This window comes from Drosophila hydei, unplaced genomic scaffold (genome assembly GCF_003285905.1).
Source record: "Drosophila hydei strain 15085-1641.00,03,60 unplaced genomic scaffold, DhydRS2 tig00000060-arrow-pilon, whole genome shotgun sequence".
Classification (NCBI taxonomy): domain Eukaryota; kingdom Metazoa; phylum Arthropoda; class Insecta; order Diptera; family Drosophilidae; genus Drosophila; species Drosophila hydei.
The window spans coordinates 4,827,050-4,845,139 of NW_022045656.1; the positions used below are offsets into that span (position 1 = coordinate 4,827,050).

The window sequence follows — 18,090 nt, forward strand, 5'->3', positions numbered from 1 at the left end:
TCGCTTTTCTTGTGGGTGAGGCATTTTGACAGGGTGAAGGACTAACCTTGAGTATGTTGCATCTTTAATTGTTGATATCAACGGGAACCGGCTTATATATGTGGCAGCAAAGTTTCTAGTCATATATTGTTTATGGCTAGTTTATTTTGTCTCCGACTAAGGACTCGTTGAAGTTTTTGGCTAGTTCTGAGCATATTTTTTACAAAACTCTGGCTGCGTAGTACAAAATTTCTTTGACTTGTATCCCATAAATTCAAAGATGTATTTTGATTTTAATTGAGAGTTCTTTGGTGGAGTAGAGTATTATATATTTTATTATATTATGCTTATGTATGATTGTCTTATATTTATTTACAAATATTTACACGCAATACAAAAGTAATCTAAAAGAAGTTTCGAAATCAAGAAACAAGTTTATTTCCTTGCTCTTTTAGAATTGATTGTATCGCACACACATACACTCAAATTACACAGCATAAATGTACATAAGGTAATTTTAAATGGAGCAATTAATAACAGAAATCAAGAATTTAGCACAAATTTCATGCATTACGTAATCAATTCACCTGGGGCGGCCGCCCAACAATTGATTGATAAAATGCCTTTGAGCTATTGTTGCGCAATTTGGAGACATTTTGTTATATTGTCATTAAGTGTAAATAATTGCCATAATTTGCACAGCACAGAACGCAATTATAATGCAGTTATTGAGGCATATAAATCTTATAGGAATTCTTTCTACTTAATTAGTTTTAATGACTCGACCCCGCCTCCTCCTCCTCCTCCGCCTCTTGCTTCGCCTGCACACAAACAAAAAGGGCATAACTAACAATTAAGCTCGCATTGCTTAACCACAAAATGCATATGAGCATAATATATGTATATAGAGGCACACACATATTTGTGCTATGTACTTGGGTAGACACTTACATATAAGCTCCCATACAGACATGTATTTGTTAGCAAGTATGTCGCATAAATCTTAATTACGCTTCGTCGAGCGTAAATCATCATCAGCCGCAGAGTTTTGCTGGCGAAATTGATTCATGCACAGCAATTTCGCCAGCAAACTCTTTGGGGGAATCTTCTTCCAAGTAACTTTGACAATTTGGCGGCATTTTTTTATGACTCGCAGACAGAGTGACGACTGTGGAGCTTTTAAAGCAAATTCTTAACCCATTAACTGGCATGGAATTTCTCTGATAATATGCCATTATCCATTAGCATGTTATGGCTGATAATTGTTGACAGTAAATCAAATGCAAAACACGGAAAACACGGACACAATAAGGAAGGCAAATGAGGTGACGATAATGCCTAGAAGTGGGCTGAAAGACGAACAATTTATGACTCTAGCGGTATGTACAGGTGGCATAAAAGATAAATAAAACAGTTGCAGGTGAGTCAAGGAAATGCGGGCATAACTGATTTTCTTTTACATACAGGCATAAACGAAGACATCAAACAAAATTGTGAAAAATATTCTAGAAAATATATTGTCTGCCAAAGGTATTTTCTAAAGAATTTTTTAATATTAATTTAAAAAATTTAAAATTATAAGTATTACTTATAATTATTAATAAATTTGTACATTTCTTATTGGAATATTTTTTTAAAGATTTGTTTCATAGTCTCTGTGAGTCTATTGCCATAATTCTTACCACAATTACACTCCTCATACTCAAAAATACAATGGGTTAATTCATCAAGTATAAGGCAAGTTGATCCAATTGGCAGTCATTTGATGTCAAAAAGTTCAGTGCAGTTGGCTTTATTGTTATTTAGTTCTGCTTTCTTTTTATGGCGCTGACAATTTGCAATCAGCTGCATACGCAAGCAATTCAAAAACGCAAAATTTCTGTTACGAGTTGTAAAGATTAAAAGTCCATTAGGCGTGCCGCACGTAGAACTTGTTTAGATCGAGTGAGCAAAAGAGGGAGACATGGAGTTGGGAGTGGACTAACTCTCCGCAGCCACAAACAAAAACAAAAAAAAGAATAAAAATAATGAAAGAATCTTTGAACATGGCAGCGATTTAAATGCGCGCAATGCAATCACTCAAATTGGCCAAAGCGCCGGAACGTGCAGATGGCAGCCGCACGAATGGCTGAATTACATGAAATATTTTAATCCAAAGCGAGACAGATAGAGAGGAGTCGTTGCGAGGATGCGGCGTGTGGCAGAGGCATAGGCAGAGCTGCAGTTAAGTGCATCCATCAGCGTGTATTTAGTATTTAATAAATACGGAAGCGAGAACACGACTCGAACACGACTCAGGCGACGGCCTTTTTGACGCATACAGTCCTTGGCAATAGTATACACACACACAGTCTTGATGCTGCCAAAGAGCTATTTTAATTTATTTAAATTTTCTAGCCGCTCATATTACCAACAGCAATTTACAGACACTCCAGCTTAGAGGCTGGACAGACAGACATCCTTTTGGCTAAAGCCAAACCCAAAGCAAGTCTAGGCGAGGCGAGGCGAGACATACACGACTTTTGCGGCAGCCCGTTTGCGACTTTGGCCAAAGAAAAGTGAACATCCATTAGTTGTGCTAATGATGCGCAACCCACTTTGCCGCGTTCCACACCAGCCAGCAGGCAATGCATGGCCAACACAGCTAGCAGCACCTTCTACTTAGCTTGCTGCTTTGCCCAGCTGTATCCTGTGCTCCTCATTTTTGTGCCCGCCATGTGGATTTGGCTTGCTATTTTGAAACGCATTTGGCTCGCTGGTTAGTTAGCTTTGCTCGTCTCCTCTCTGTATAAATGTGTAAGTGTGTGAGTGGCTAATGCAAAGCCAAAGTGGCTAAAGTGAGCCACGCACTGTAAAGTGCATTAACTCGCGCCATACACTGACAAAAATGTTGTGGTAATAAATATATGTGTATATGGAAATATATATTTATATATACAATAAGTCGTCGTTAGTCTACAATCCCTCCTCAATAAGAAAATACATCATTTTTCTATTTTCCTTTAGCAATTTTATCTGTGAAATGAATTCGAAATTGTATGTACTTCAATTTCTTCTTTTAAATTATAAAATATTAATAAAATTGTTATAGTATTTTCTGAAACATTTCTTACAGATATACCTGAAAATATAGCAAAACAAGGATTAGGGATTGCTTCTTGAGCAATTCTATCTGATTCGCTCTCACCATCAACTGATTCAAATACAATTCATATGGTATATGCCCGCTTATGGGATCTATGGCCACTGGCCACATTTCATCCATTTCCTCCTGGGTAAATGGCTCGCCCTCCTCCATCATCAGCTTGCCGAAGTTCTCCTTGGTTAGGAAGCCCTTGTTCTCGATGTCCAATGTCTTGAACGCTTCGAGAATTTTCTCTGGCGGCGCTGGCTCCATTCTAATTAAGTATTTTTCTTTGTTTTTAACTAGACGTAGATATTAATGAAATCAAACTGACTTGCGTTCCATGAGCAGTTGCGAGACATGTGGCAAGAATTTGGTCAAATGCACTACGCCGCTTGTCTCCTCCGTTTCGGTTGCAGAGATTACCTCATTGACCTCCTCCTCGGTTGGCACACAGCCCAGCAGTCTCAGAACTGTGCCCACCTCTCGCACATCTATGAGCTTATCGCCATGATGATCGAATACGCAAAATGCGTCCGAAATGCGTTTCTCTAAATCGTTGTTAACTTCAAATTTGTTGTTAAATATTTAGTTTAGTTGGTCTTCTTACAGAGGCGCACTTACAATCCAAATCCATTGTTACCAATACGCAAACTGAAAATAGTTTGTTGAAATTTTCCTTTGTTGAATCAATAATTCAGTGAAAAGTTGCTAGGTGATTGCTGAGTGAGCGGAAGTTACTCTAGAATACGTTAAAGAGAGCGAATTTCGTCCATACTTATGAATCATATAACTAAGCTTCACAATTGACTCAGCTCTAATCGGGCCATAAAACTGCACCTTAGACCAGGCAACAAGTGCATTTGGGCAGGCGGCTCAATCTAATGGATGAGGTTTTCATAGTCAAAGAAATTGATTTACTCAGAGAACGTATGCCACGCAGTCAATTCGATTAAGAAAACGATAGTTGGCAAAAGTTGCAACAACAAACTACTTTATTCGCACTAATGCGTGTCGTGTGCAACACGCTTCGAGCCACTTGAGCTGTGCGCACTTGCGTCCAAGTTCTTGCAGCAACACGTACACACACACGCACGACCCTTTCTAGCTCTGCCTTTGGCTTTGGCTACTGCCATAAACACTAAAAGTGTTCGTCATTTACTGTTCCAGATCCAATTAACCATTTTGATGCATTTGCCTCCATTAAGTTTTCTTCCCCTCTCTCTGGCTCACTATCTTGCTCGCTCGTTTGTAGACCCTTTTTTGCCTGTGCCTTGGCCTGCCTTTAGTAATTTTGTAGCCAGACTTACAACGTGATCGGAAGTTTGTCTTAGCCAGCGTCGACGTGTCCGTGACTCCGACTCCAAGCAGCCTGAGAGTGTTCGGCGTGTTGTTGTTGCCGCTTGCAAAGTACTTTGTAAATGTTGGCATGATTTAAGTCAAGCTCTTAGTCTCTTTATACTGACATTTACTCTCAGTTTGTCTATTAGCCATGCGATTAAAATTTAAATTGAAGTCGCAGAGCAGCTACAGCCGCAACCAACCTTCCGTCGCATGCCCCGCTTCTTGTGTCATTTTTTCTTTCACTTGCCACGCCCCGATTTCAGAATGCGCCTCGACACTTCCGTCGACTATCAGATTGCTATTAACTATTCGAGCGCATTTTGTGTTCATCTGTCAATTTCGACACCTGCCACAGACAGGATGGCAAATTGTCAGACTCTTCCTGTGGGCTTTCATTATGTGGTATTTAAAGGCAGGCATGTCATAGTGTTGTTACTCGTTCAGCTGTGCCCTTCTCGGTCAGTCCGTTAGGTGCTACTCAAGTGGGGAATATGTAAGCTAAAATATATAAAGAGCACAGCTTCACATAACAATATCCAGTTCTTTCTTTTAAAAATCGTAACGAATTCTAATTTTTTTCTGTTTAACTTTAAGATCTTCTATATGTCTATCCAGATTTTCCTTATGCTAAATACACTGTCAAATAAAAGAATAGATTTTTCTTAACTTAAGTCTTGGTATTCACGTTTGTTAACTAAGTTGTCTAAGTAGTTACTAGAAATGTTACTTTTTGTGGGTTTCGTTGGCAAAGGCAGAGCAATTGAAGTCACACAACACCTCAAGATTTCTTTTTATTTTTTGACTTCTTCAATGTTTATCTGAGCCGAGTGAAAGGGATAGATGGAGTCTGTCAGCCTAATGAAAACTCTATATATATTCAAGGATAGATGTTTCAGAAGCATGGAGAGGCTGCCAGCTAGATGAACGCTGCTCTTTTCACTTCATGAACTCACTAACATTTGCAAGTTTTCTAAGAACTTTATCTTGTTTACCTTTAACCGGCAATAGTCATTTAGAATATCAAAGTAAAGTTCTATACAAATTATATTATAGACCCATTCCAATCGCATACCCTCTTATAATACAAAAAAAAATCATTTCATTAATATACAATTTATTGATTTTTTCAGATTTCAATTGCGCTGTGTGTGTGTGTGTAAATCTGGTAATTAAATGGAATTTAATGAACAAAAACATGCAAATAATGAGCGCTACCTTTCACAGCAGCAGCCCTCAAAATTTAAGAAGAAAAAACTGTTTGAAAGAGTTGGCCCAGAAACTTTTGTTGAATTAATTAGAGTAAAAATGGGTCTGCCAGACAGACAGACGGACAGATAAACAGCAGCTGCAGATTGTAAACGGCTTGGCTAAGAGGGGGCAGAGAAAATGGAATTCAATTCAAAGGCAAATGATATGAAAGAATTGATTAATAATCATAGCGAAAACCACAAAAGAGCTCCCCATGAATGGGCCTCAAAACTGAGGCACAGATTGTGACTGTAGCTCGAGACTGAGATGCCAAGATGCTGAGCTGAGCTGAGCTGAGCTGATGCTGATGCTGGCTACTGGCCATGCTTGATGCTGCGAACTCTCGTTTCAATTCCAGCCTCAGCCTCAGCCTCAGTCTCAGCTTTAGCCAAGGCCAATTGCTTGGCCGCAATTGTAAAGCCTGGGCGCAACAGCTAGCTACACATGCTACAGCAGCTGCTGGTCGTTGTTGTTATTGTTGTTGTTGTTGTTGTTGCTGCTGCTGTGCTCCACATTCTCTGACAACTGGCGTCCAGTCATGTTTTGTTGGCACTGGGCAGCCGAGCCGACTCAACTCGACTTGACTTTGATTCAATTTCCATATGAAAACATCGATTTGCGTTTGGCTCCGGCTCTGCGCCCGCGTCGCCGTAATCAAAGTGTTGTTTATGGAACACGTCCGGCGTGTTGTTGTTGCTGTTGTTGCTGGCATCGTTCGCTTGGCTAAAAATTGCCCAGGGCAACAATTGCGCGCCTCGTCTGAAAAATATGTGGCCAACGATAACTTTTGCCAGTTGCACAGTAAGAAAAAAGTTTCTTATTCGAAAATAAAAAAATCCTTCATAATTTCTAAGAGCTCTAATATGAATTTAATATTAAAGCATCTATTTATCTAAATCTATATATATATATATATATATATTTATATATATTTATATAATATAATAAGCTTATATAAATAAGTTTAACAAATAGAAATAAAATAAAAATGATTAAAAAATGTCGAAAAACAAAAGTTTTTTGCTGTGCAGAGTGAGCGTGGCAGCAGCAGTCAGAGAGAGAGAGAGAGAGAGAGAGAGAGAGAGAGAGAGAGAGAGAAAGAGAGAGCGAGATACATACACACATTTGCACTCGTAGCTGGGGCTAGTTATGATTGAGTTCTAATGAGTTGAGAAAAATGTATCAAGGAAAACCAGTTCCCGGAATCGCAATTAGATAAGTGGGTTTCATGCCTCCAGCCGGCGAGCTACAACAAGAAAGCGCAACAAGCGAAACCAACAATTGTCCTCATAAGCGCTTCCAGCTAGCTAGCTCTCAACATGGCTTAACAGCAGCAGCAGCGGCAGCAACAGCCACAGCAGCTTTGTAGTCAGTCAGGAAATGGAAATTGTTTTCCATTGGAATGGACAACGGGCCATCAGCGAGGCTTTTCCTATAATAAGGCGTTAAAATTTATTTCGCAATTTAATTTATTGTGTTCTTTTGGCGAGAATAGAGCTGCAAAATTACCATACGCGCTGGAAACTCGTTCAACTGGTTGAGAGCTTGAGTGAAAATTTGCAAACTTGACGATGTGCAAGGCGACAGCGTCAGGTGTAGAAAGAATGTTGGCAAATTTGAGACAATTGTTAAATTGCTGCTTTGACTAGAATAATAATATGATAGCGATAGTGCTTAGCGATGGACGAGTAATCTCTCTCTATCTATTTATATATATATAACATATTCATTCATTCATCTTTCTAAATTCCTTCACCTTTTTAACCCAATTTCGTGTTAGTCATTAGCTAGCCATTAAAAGAAAAGGCCTTTAAGCAATTTTCTGCACTAGTTTACGTTCGATTAATAGGCGTAAAATATTAATGCGCTGAACACGCCTGGTAGCTACAAAAACACAAAAAAACGATAGGTGAGTCTGTCTATACATATATATATATATATATATATATATATCGATTTGGACTGCTCTTTAAAGTTAATTGGTTGGCGCTCACGTTCCGCCCTACTCTCTGCTTTACTTTCTAGCTATCAAAGTGCCTACGCCCTAATGTGCGTGCCTTTCCAATTACAATGTTCACGTCCGACTGGCCCATCATTAGGCCAACCTTTACTAATGATATTTTCGAGAGCTGAGAACTTTTTAGTAACTTTTATTTTGCTTTATTTTTTTTTTTTCATATTTCTTGCTTGGAAAACATTTCGCATGCATATGATAATGAATTTGGCGGTGCTTTGATTTTTGAACTTTTATTTTTGCTGTCTGCATATTTGCCTGCGACAGCAAACAAGATAATAAATCAATAATTATTGCCAAATAATGCACAATGTACGCTGGCTGGCAAACTGCAGGCCGGCAGGCAGGCAGCAGGCAGCAGGCAGGCTGAGAGATAAATTACAACGCCGCGTTGCAGGCGTATGACTTAATTTGCCAATTTGAACGCCAAAGGCTAAAAGCGTACTTGTTGTTTGGCCAAAAAAGGCCAAACAGCTGCTTGCCGGCTTTAAACGTCAATTTCCGTGCCAACAACAACACCAGCAGCAGCAACAACAACAACAATAAGCCAAACAGCAACCGTTGTCTTATTAAGGCCCAAACGCGTGCCCCAGCTTCAGTCTCGAATAATAAGAAACCGTGCTGCGGCCCAATAAGAATTCTATTATATTCATGCCACACAATGTGATTAACTTGTTGACCCTGTGTCCAGCGCAAACAATGTAGAACGGATTTCCAACATTTCAAACAGCAGTGATCGAACGCAAGGCAAACGCAAAAGCAAAAGCAAAAGCAAAAGGTAGAATAAAATCTCCATCTACAAATGCACTTCCGTGCGCAGCGGTTAATCTTTGTGTTTTATGCAAACACAGCGCAAAATGGCATTCGTTAGGCGTTGCTAATAATTGAATAGACCCACTCGAAGGTAGATATATATATATATACATACATACATATATAAATAAGCAATAACAATACAATCGGGTGCAACGGACTGCTTACTACACCTCGTTCGTGAACGACTTTGTTTAGTCTAGATGGGATATTTTTTGGTACAGATGTTTGCATATGAAACAGTTCAAAAACTTGCTAAAGTCTGATCCCTGTTATCTCTCAGGTCAGTGTAAATTAAAGCACCTATGCAACTATGTATGCGTGATTTCGTGATAAGAATTTTCTTGAGTCTAGCTTTAAAAGCTGGCCTCACAGACAGACATTGCGTAAAACCAATATACTTCTTTTCCTTCAGGGACGAGTATAATATGAGCTCAATCAGACCACAAAGTAACTGAAACGAAGGAGCTGTTGCCACCGCTGACGGCGACGCACAGGAATGCAACAGTTGAACGCAAGCCTGCACCTGCATGTGCCCAAAAGGCCGCTCGGACGCCAACATTTGGCAAGCACAGTGGGTTGAATACAATGTAACCTTAATTTTTATTTTTATATCAAAAAATATAGTAAAAAAGTTTACTTGAATTTTATAAAAAAATTTATTTCTTTAATTTTAAAGTTAGTTCAAATTGCTTAAATACTTTATAATTCAATTGCATTATGTATAGCAATACATCACAGCATAATAACAATTTTTCAGCAAAGATTCATAAGCGAAAAAAAAAATTAATTATATAAAAAATTATTTTTGAAAAAAAAAAAAACAAAATATTTATTTAATTAAAAATAATATTTTTTCGTTAAGAAATTTAATTAATGTGTACAATAAACTTTAATTTCTATAAATTTTTAAATATAAATATTTATATATATATATTGCATTCTATAATTGATCATTAATAAATTGTCTTTAACCTTATTTCTAATCAGTGTGCGCCGCTGTCGTCCGAACATGTTAATTTTCGCCGCCAGCTTTCGCTGCTGATTTGCTGGCAATTTATAGAAAATTTACTTGACATTGCAATTGGGCAAAATGAAATGAAATTTGTATTTCTTCGACTAGCACATACACACAGCCAACCCCGCTGTAAATAAAGAAAAAACAAGAAAAAAATTGGTGGAAAATTGATTTTGGTTTAGCATGACAATCACTCGGTTGCGCTGCCTTGGGTTGGTTCAAAATGCTTGGCTTGGCTTGGGTCTTTATGCTGCAAGGCACACGCCCACCGAAATTCATAGTTAGAGCCGCTTTAACCGTTACTCGCAGCCACAACTGATTCATGACTTAATCACCGGCAATCGGTAGCAGCAGCAGCAGCAGCAGCAGCAGCAGCAGCAACTAGCGTCTAAAAAGTTCCCCTCAAGTTTGACTGCACCCAAAAAAAAAATAAAAACGAAATCAGAAAGAAATAGAAAAAACGACTCTATCAACATTGTCGAGTGAGTGGCTTGTGCCCGTCGGCAAGCGAACCACTTGGTGGGTTGCTCTTGATGTGCTGCCTTGGCAATTGATTGTTTGCTCCATAACTGCAGGACTTGCAATATAGAAACCACAAAATACGTTTCTGCCAGTGCATACTGTACTGCTTAGTTGGATCAACAGATAATATGTTATATTATGTGTTGATCCAAAGATTTTCACTTTTGTTCAGCATCCGTCGAGGCAGTGGCAGCTTCCAAAAGCCATAAAGAAACTGTTAGATATTGGCAATACAAAGGTTTAAGTGTATGTGTGTGTGTGTTGAGATCTGTTAGCTGAGATCTGCCAGAGAGTTATAAAAGTGTAAATAAGGTAATTAGTGCTTCCGGGCATAATCATACACGACCTGACGTTGACGTTGACGTCGTTCAACTCTCAAGCTGTAGTTGTTGCGGTCGTTGTTGTTGCGCTTGTTGCTCACTGCTCATATGTGCGCCTCGTGTTGTTCGTTGAGCAGCTAACGAGCTAACGCATCGCACGGCAGCAACTAGCTCTGATCTCTAATTAAATGTGAGCGACTTGAGAAATACCCTATAACTCAATATATCACTGACAAACATATGCTCATTTGGCTCTGCAGCTGCAGTACATAAGTCAGGAAATATTATGATCGAATAAAGCTGTTGCTATTTACAGGTGCCATCTAGTCTAACTCTTGCAGCATATGCCTTGATCAATATGCCTTAGACATGAAGTACAGGGCATGGCAACATTGTTACGTCTTGCCAGTGAAGAAAACCGCAGTGTAGCCAGCAGCCGGGCAATTGCTGATAAGCCATAAAAACAAATGGCAAAAAGCATTCGCCACATCCAAAGTCAATGCCAAAGAAGTGGCCCCTAAGTCTAACAGCTAATAAACACTCACAAACACACGTGAGAATAATGTTAACATAAGTAAATATTGCAGTTTATACGATTCGAATCGCGTTTATTTCTTGCCATCTTTGCGTCTTTTAGGCTATTTCTTTGCTAATTTGAATGGCCTTTAATTGGATAGTTGAAGATGATTTAAATAAAGGGAGCGGACATAATTTTCTATATAATTTGACTTTCTAATGTATATTTTATATTTTTAAATAGCTCAACCCATTTGACTTAGTTTTTTTAAGGTGTCCGTGTTGCATTTGTGATGCATTTGACAGTTTTCTGACATTTTTCATAGTTTCCTCCATTCCACCCAATAATAAAACAAATTTATTTAGTATATTTTATACAATTTATTCATCAAAAAATATATTCTTAAAGAAAATTAAAAAAGTTTTATTTATAATTTAAAGTTTTATATTATGATTTAAAAAACACAAAGATTAACAAACTTTTAATTCAGTTCTTGTCATTCATACTGAATTTGCTCATTTCGACTATTTATATATAACTTTTATTTTTGGCTAAATATCATGAATATATATATTTTTATTCCTGAGTGGATCTGGGACCTCTGTCTTCTGTCAGTGACTTGTCTTCTGAGATATCTCTTCATTCTTTTTGTGTTCATAGGTAATTTCCCAATCTTTGATATATCACATATATATCACTTTCATCTGATGATTCGCTTTCATCACTATCCTCCTCACTTCTCATTACATTTTTACAATTTCTATCTTTTTCTCTGTTAAGTTGTTCACATTGCTTAATGTTTTTCTCTAATTTATTGTTTTTATTCCTCATTTCGATTATATTCATATTTAGTGCATCGACAGAAGATTTCATTTTATTACTTATCTGCAATATATTATTTTCACAAGTTTTTAGGTTGATCTGTAGATGGTTGATTTCTCCATTCTTTAATAATAATATTGCATTTTGTTTTCTTATATTTTCCAAATCAATTCTGCATTGCTCAGATTTCTTATTCAGCTCATCTATTTGTCTTACTTTTAAATTAAGAGTTTTCGAGTTCTCTTCTTTTATTGCCTCCAGTTCAGCAAGTTTCTTTCTGTTAGCTTCGTTGAAAAGTTCGCATTTAGCATTTTGATTATTTTTCTCAAATATATTATTTTCACAATTGGTTAAATTAATGTTTAAATGTATAATCTCTGTCTGCTTCGCTTTCAAACTATCTGACAACATTTGATTTTGGACTTTCAATACAAGTTCACTTTCAATGAATTGCTGTTTTAGCTTAGCAAATTGTTCGGCATTTTTTTGCAGATTTTGTTCACTAGTCAAAATTTTATTTTCTAATTCTGTGATCTTCTTATTTTTTAGCTCGATTTCAGCTTTGATCTTAACTATATACGCCAGCATTGGTTTCGCGATGCTCTTCAGTTTGTCACTCGACTTGCAAATGTAAAAATTTCTCAATAAGAAGAAAGCACATTCTAACTTAAGTTTAATCGTCTCACCGATTCGTTGTCGTTCGTGCAATCATTTGCCAAAGCTACTGAAAAAACAGCTAGTAAAAGCACAAGCACTTTTTGATTCAAATTCATTTTTCTTGCTCGAAGTATTCGTTGTAAGCTCTCGACACAGATTGAGCATTGGAATCAGTGTAATATTGTTCAGTGCTTTTTATAATCCGCTGCGAGGCTGTTATCAACCGAAGCTTGATTATCTATTAATAAAGAATATTGATGCATACATAGGACAACTTATCTGACTGGAAAAACCCAGATGCTTATCTGTTGTTTCGAGTGTTAAAGTCATCAGTCATCAGCTCTGATTTCATTATATTATTTGTTTTACTTTTGACAAAGAATCCATCCAATCACAACTTCAAGTCAAGCACAATGTACTTCTCAATACTTGCTCACAATTAAAATATCAACTAAATTTATGTAAGAAAATTGTTTTTACTGTTGAAGTTCTCTACAGCTAGAAATTTTAAGCAAAATAGAAATTTGTATAAATCATTTATATTTTGGACAGTCGGTTGCGACTTTGCTTCAAATTACTCTGCTGACCATTCGACCTTATTTTTTCTAGTTGTCAAATGTATTAAATATTAATAAATATTTAGCTATAAACATATATATTATATATATAAAACATAATATATAAAGTTAAGCTAACAAAAATCATCTAAATTAATAAAAAAGTAAGAAAGCACTAGTCGGGTTGCCCGAATATATTCAATTCTTTGTATAGATTATTAAAAGAAACACAAATAGAAACCGACATTTCGACACAAAGGCACCCAAAAAGACACAAAAAAATGTCAAGTCTCTAGCTCTTATAAATGCTGAGATGAACGCGTACATAGGGACAGACGGACGATTCGGCTTGTCGCCCTGATCCTGAGAATATATATGCTTTATGGAGTCTGCCACGCCTCTTTCTGACTGTTACATACTTTTGCACAAAACCATTATACCCTAATTTCCCATTTTTAATGGTATCAGGGGTATAAAATTATGTTAATCTTCATATTTATTTTAATTACTTTGTGCTTAGATTATGTTTATGGTATATTTTATTATATATACAATTAAATAAATAAGTTTATATTTACTTATATTTATATATATATATATATATGTTTATATATATATATATCTCGTCTTTTGCACGCTGCATTCGTGTTTTGTAGACGTCAACTTAATTATAGCTACCTTGTTTAGCATTTTGACTAGTTAGCTAGTTAGTCGCAGTTGTTGCTGTTTGTGCAGAAAACATGATTTCGTATGTTTAAAATTTAAATTTCTCCTTTTTTCAATATCAGTTTTTTGTTTTTCATATATTTTTTTTACGAATTAATTAACTGGAAACTACTGTTAACTGTTCATTGTATTCAGGTGGACACTAAAATCGTGATACTTTGATGGATTTGTTGCTGCTGTTGTGGCAGCAACTGTTTTGCCTTCGGTGCCACCTAGTCATGCCCTACCTATCGAATGTTGTCCACATATATATGTATATATATTTGATGACTTGATTAGCATAAAATTGAAAATTCGTTGCTTTTGGTATCTGTTTTTTTTTGGTTTTGTTCGTCTTCTGTAGTGGCAAGTGCAGAATCTATGCCACGCGGCATCAGCGGCAAATCAAAGCAGCCAATTAGCACAAAATTTGTGTTTGGACAAGACGTGTTTAGACGCATACACTCATTTGAGTGTGAAATTCAATCAGTGTGCGACCAGGGCAGGCTAGACGCTTTGAAATTCATTTTTTGTTTCCTTTTGTTGTTGCTTAAAATCATATTGAGATTGTTTATTAATTTGGATGGCAAATTTATTTGCTTAATTAGCATTTGGCCATAATTTTGTTAAAGCAATTTGCTGTTGCTTAGACGCAATGCCCAAAACAACCAGATTTGTATTTATGTCCATTTCATTAGCTGGCGTTGTGTAATTTATGTGCATCTGGAGTCAAATAATTTCCGCCCGCATGCCGTGAAATTCAAAACTTTGAATAGCAACCGACTGCATAATACTCGTTCACAGACGCACGAAATGGACGTACTTTTAGATATGTATATATAGTCGATCTATAGACTAGGTCAATGCTGATCCAACTGCATGAGTAGCTGATTCCATATCTAAACATCTTTAAGTACATACTTTATTCGCACATAGTTGGCACACCTACAACCTCTGAACAATCTATGTTTCTATCTATCTGGCATTGGTATGTATATTAATGTTATATATATTTGATTCTTTACATTTTAAAAAGTACAATTCAATTTAAAAAAAAACCTTGTATATTTCTTGATATTTTAAAAGTTTAAAAATAAAAATAATATTTTTATTCTAAGTTTTTTATTTTATTTGCTTAAAAAAAAGTAATATATTTCGTTTTCATTTTTATAGAGTATATGACTGTGTGAGCTTGTTTAAATGCTGAATCAATGCTCTTGCTGTTTTAATTGTGTGTTGACTTTGCCATTTCGTGTGTCGCTTTGACCGCTCAAAGTCCCATAAATTTGCAGCTTTATCGCTGGTCTGAGATCTTCGTCAAGCTGGGCATTTGAGTTGATTCTCATAATATGCTAATTACGAATTGTTTATACCTTTCTTGTTGTTGTTGCTGTTGTTGTAGGTTTTTTGTCTGGGGTTGACTGACGAGCGCCGCTTTGGCTGCTCAATTAAACAATATCGACATCTAGTTTTGTCCAAATTAACATAAAATTTGTGGCTGGCCGGCGATGAGGTAACAAATTACGTACAAGCATTTATCATGTTATTGCCGTGATTCGAGCTTCAAATAAATATAAATATTTTTAATAGATTTTTATTTAAATATTTGAGATAAACCACTTGTGTTGTCTGCAGTGCATACACGTAAATTAACTGCTGAATGAAAAACATATCTAAACGATCGTCAATATATATATATGTAGACATTTCTATGTAGATGTGTATCGATATTGTTTCCATGTTCGTTTGACACATTTGTTTTATCCGAATTTCGCATAGTTACCTTTGTCGCCTTGTCGTGTATTGCAAATTGTTTTATTTATATGACAGCGTTTCATTTAAATGTTAAATATGTAGTTAAATTTAATTGATTTATTGCGGCTGCTAAATCGCCTTTGCATACTGCATGTGCCGTTCGGCTCAGATGAAAGTTCACTTTATGCAATTTAAGTCGATTAAAACGTCGCTATTAGCGATTACTTAAAACAAGACTTTAAATAGATATTTACTGTGATAGCGTTTTATTTTGTATTATGTTCTTTTGTATATGGGAGATACTTTACAGCTTATAATATACTGATCTATCCTCTTAAATTAGCTAGATCTGAAACGGGTCCAGAACCCAAACATTCCTCTATTCAGTTATATTTTCAAATTTCAATTAAATCGTGAAATATTTCTGCAAATTTTTATTTGTTTTATTGATAATATAAATTCTTTCGCTTATCTAACTTCACATTTAAAGAACATTAAAGTATAAATAACTTTCATATCAACTTATATAAGGGCTTTTTCATCTTAAATGGCTGTATAAATCCAAAAGAATCTACTAATTTTTAAACAATATCTCCTCACAGTCTGTTTCGTTGAGAATACATTATCTGCCACGCCTCCTTCTGCCTGTTGCAGACATTTTCACAAAATTATTATATCTGAATTCCCATTATCAATGTATTCAGAGTATAAAAAGTTCTCTTAATAGCAGCCAGCCTCCTCAGGGTCTGGTGGTAATAGAAATTAAGGTAACCTTTACGTGTAGTATATTATTATATTATCATTAGAACAAACTGTAGCTGAATGGGTCGCAAAAGTCGGCGTTGAAGGCCCAACACAGCTTAGCAGTTGCAGATCATCAACTGAGCGTCGTCGTATGAAACAACAGATAAGCAATGGAAATCCATATTTGATTTGAATTATAACAACTATTCGGGAATAGCCACAATAGAAGTTAAGGGACTGAGTCCGTTTACCGTGTCGTGTGATTCGAAGCTTTCGGGATCAGGGTGGACCGTAATACAACGCCGCATTGATGGAAAGGTCGATTTCTATCGAAATTGGGAAGATTATAAAGTTGGTTTCGGAGAGGTTACTAAGAAGTTTTGGATCGGACTTCAAAAGCTGCACAAAATGACAAGCGAGAAGCGATATGAGCTCTACATACACCTTGTTGATCAGAGAAACGTCAGCGTTATACTAGATAGAAAGCGAAGAAACAAAATTTACATTGACTTTTCTCGGTAATATATTCTTTTATGTCTGTGCAGATGATGACACACCCCCATTAATTTTTATTCTAAAAAATGAAACGGCACAATTCGATTTGTAATTGTTAATCAAAAATATATTCTTTAATACTTGATTTAACAGCGAAAATATGATATAAACAGAAAATTTTATTTTTTATTAAAATGTAATCCAACATGGTTCAAATTAACTAACAGGTACAAAATAATGGGTTAGTTGCTTAGGTGTGCCCTATTACATGTTCAAGATCTAAAATACTCATAATCAAATCATTAACATCGAAACAGACCCTAACTATGCAACTTCGATACAGTAAGGAGACAGTTTTTATTCAATGGGGCGTATCATCATCTGCACGGACTTAAGGGAATAACTCCGACCATGCCAATGTTGCCAGTAAATACATCCAGTTTTCTCTAACTTGTTTGAATCTTCCATATCACAGTCGAATCGTTTGCCGTTAAGGTGACTTTTAAAATGAAAAAAAAACACAATTATTTAAATTTTTCTTCATTTTCTAATTATTTACCTATCTGCACATGAATAAAACCACCAGGCACCTTTACGTGTTATGGCACAATTAATTGTGGTATTATCATTGTCATTGTCATATGTTGAAAATTTTGCTCCCTTGTGATATTTCATAGAATCTCCAGCATTCCCGGTATATTTGCCAAGAGAAATCAATCTAAATTTTGTATCTTCGCCTCCTACTGTAAAGTTATCGTATCTAGCGTAACGATGCACGTTTCTCTGATCAATAAGGTGTATGTAGAGCTCATATCGCTTCTCGCTTGTCATTTTGTGCAGCTTCTGAAGTCCGATCCAAAACTCTTTAGTAGCCTCTCCGAAACCAACTTTATAATCTTCCCAATTCCGATAGAAATCGACTTTTCCATCAATGCGGCGTTGTATTACGGTCCACCCTGATCCCGCAAGCTTCGAATCACACGACACGGTAAACGGACTCAGTCCTTTAACTTCTATTGATGCTATTCCCGAATAGCTCTTATAATTCAGACAATTGTTCGGAAGATGCTCAAGTTGTTGCCTGCATTCGACTAATTTACTTTGAAGATTGCTTAGCTCAACTTCTTTACCAACCAGATTCCTTTCGCATAAAGTAATGTTTGACTCTAAACTCTTGATCATTTTATCATTAACGGATATTTGATTGTTTGAGTTTTCTAGGGTATCATTCAAATGATTCGACTCAGCTTTACATTTCTCGAGTACGTTGCTCAGCTCAGCTATTCGCTGTTTGCTTTCGCTGATAACAACTGAATTCTCGTTAGCTTTTTTCTCAATATTATTTTCGCAAGATGTTAAATTTGTCTGCAGATGGATAAGTCTGTCTTCTAATATTGAATTTTGTTTACCTAAATTTCCCAAATCAATCCTACATATCTCAGATTTCTCAGTCAGT

The 18,090-nt window shown here is 36.3% G+C and overlaps 1 protein-coding gene across 1 annotated transcript; it reads right to left on the minus strand.

Moving 5' to 3' along the window:
* Window positions 1–3,088: 3,088 nt before the first annotated feature.
* Window positions 3,089–3,777, minus strand: LOC111594852 (dynein regulatory complex protein 8). The gene is made up of 4 exons (XM_023308331.2): window positions 3,728–3,777; window positions 3,438–3,669; window positions 3,167–3,377; window positions 3,089–3,100 (listed from the first exon to the last, which is right to left on the minus strand). The coding sequence occupies exons 1-4, from the start codon at window positions 3,738–3,740 to the stop codon at window positions 3,089–3,091; spliced, it is 468 nt and encodes a 155-aa protein (XP_023164099.1). The 5' UTR covers window positions 3,741–3,777.
* Between the last annotated feature and the right edge of the window lie 14,313 nt (window positions 3,778–18,090).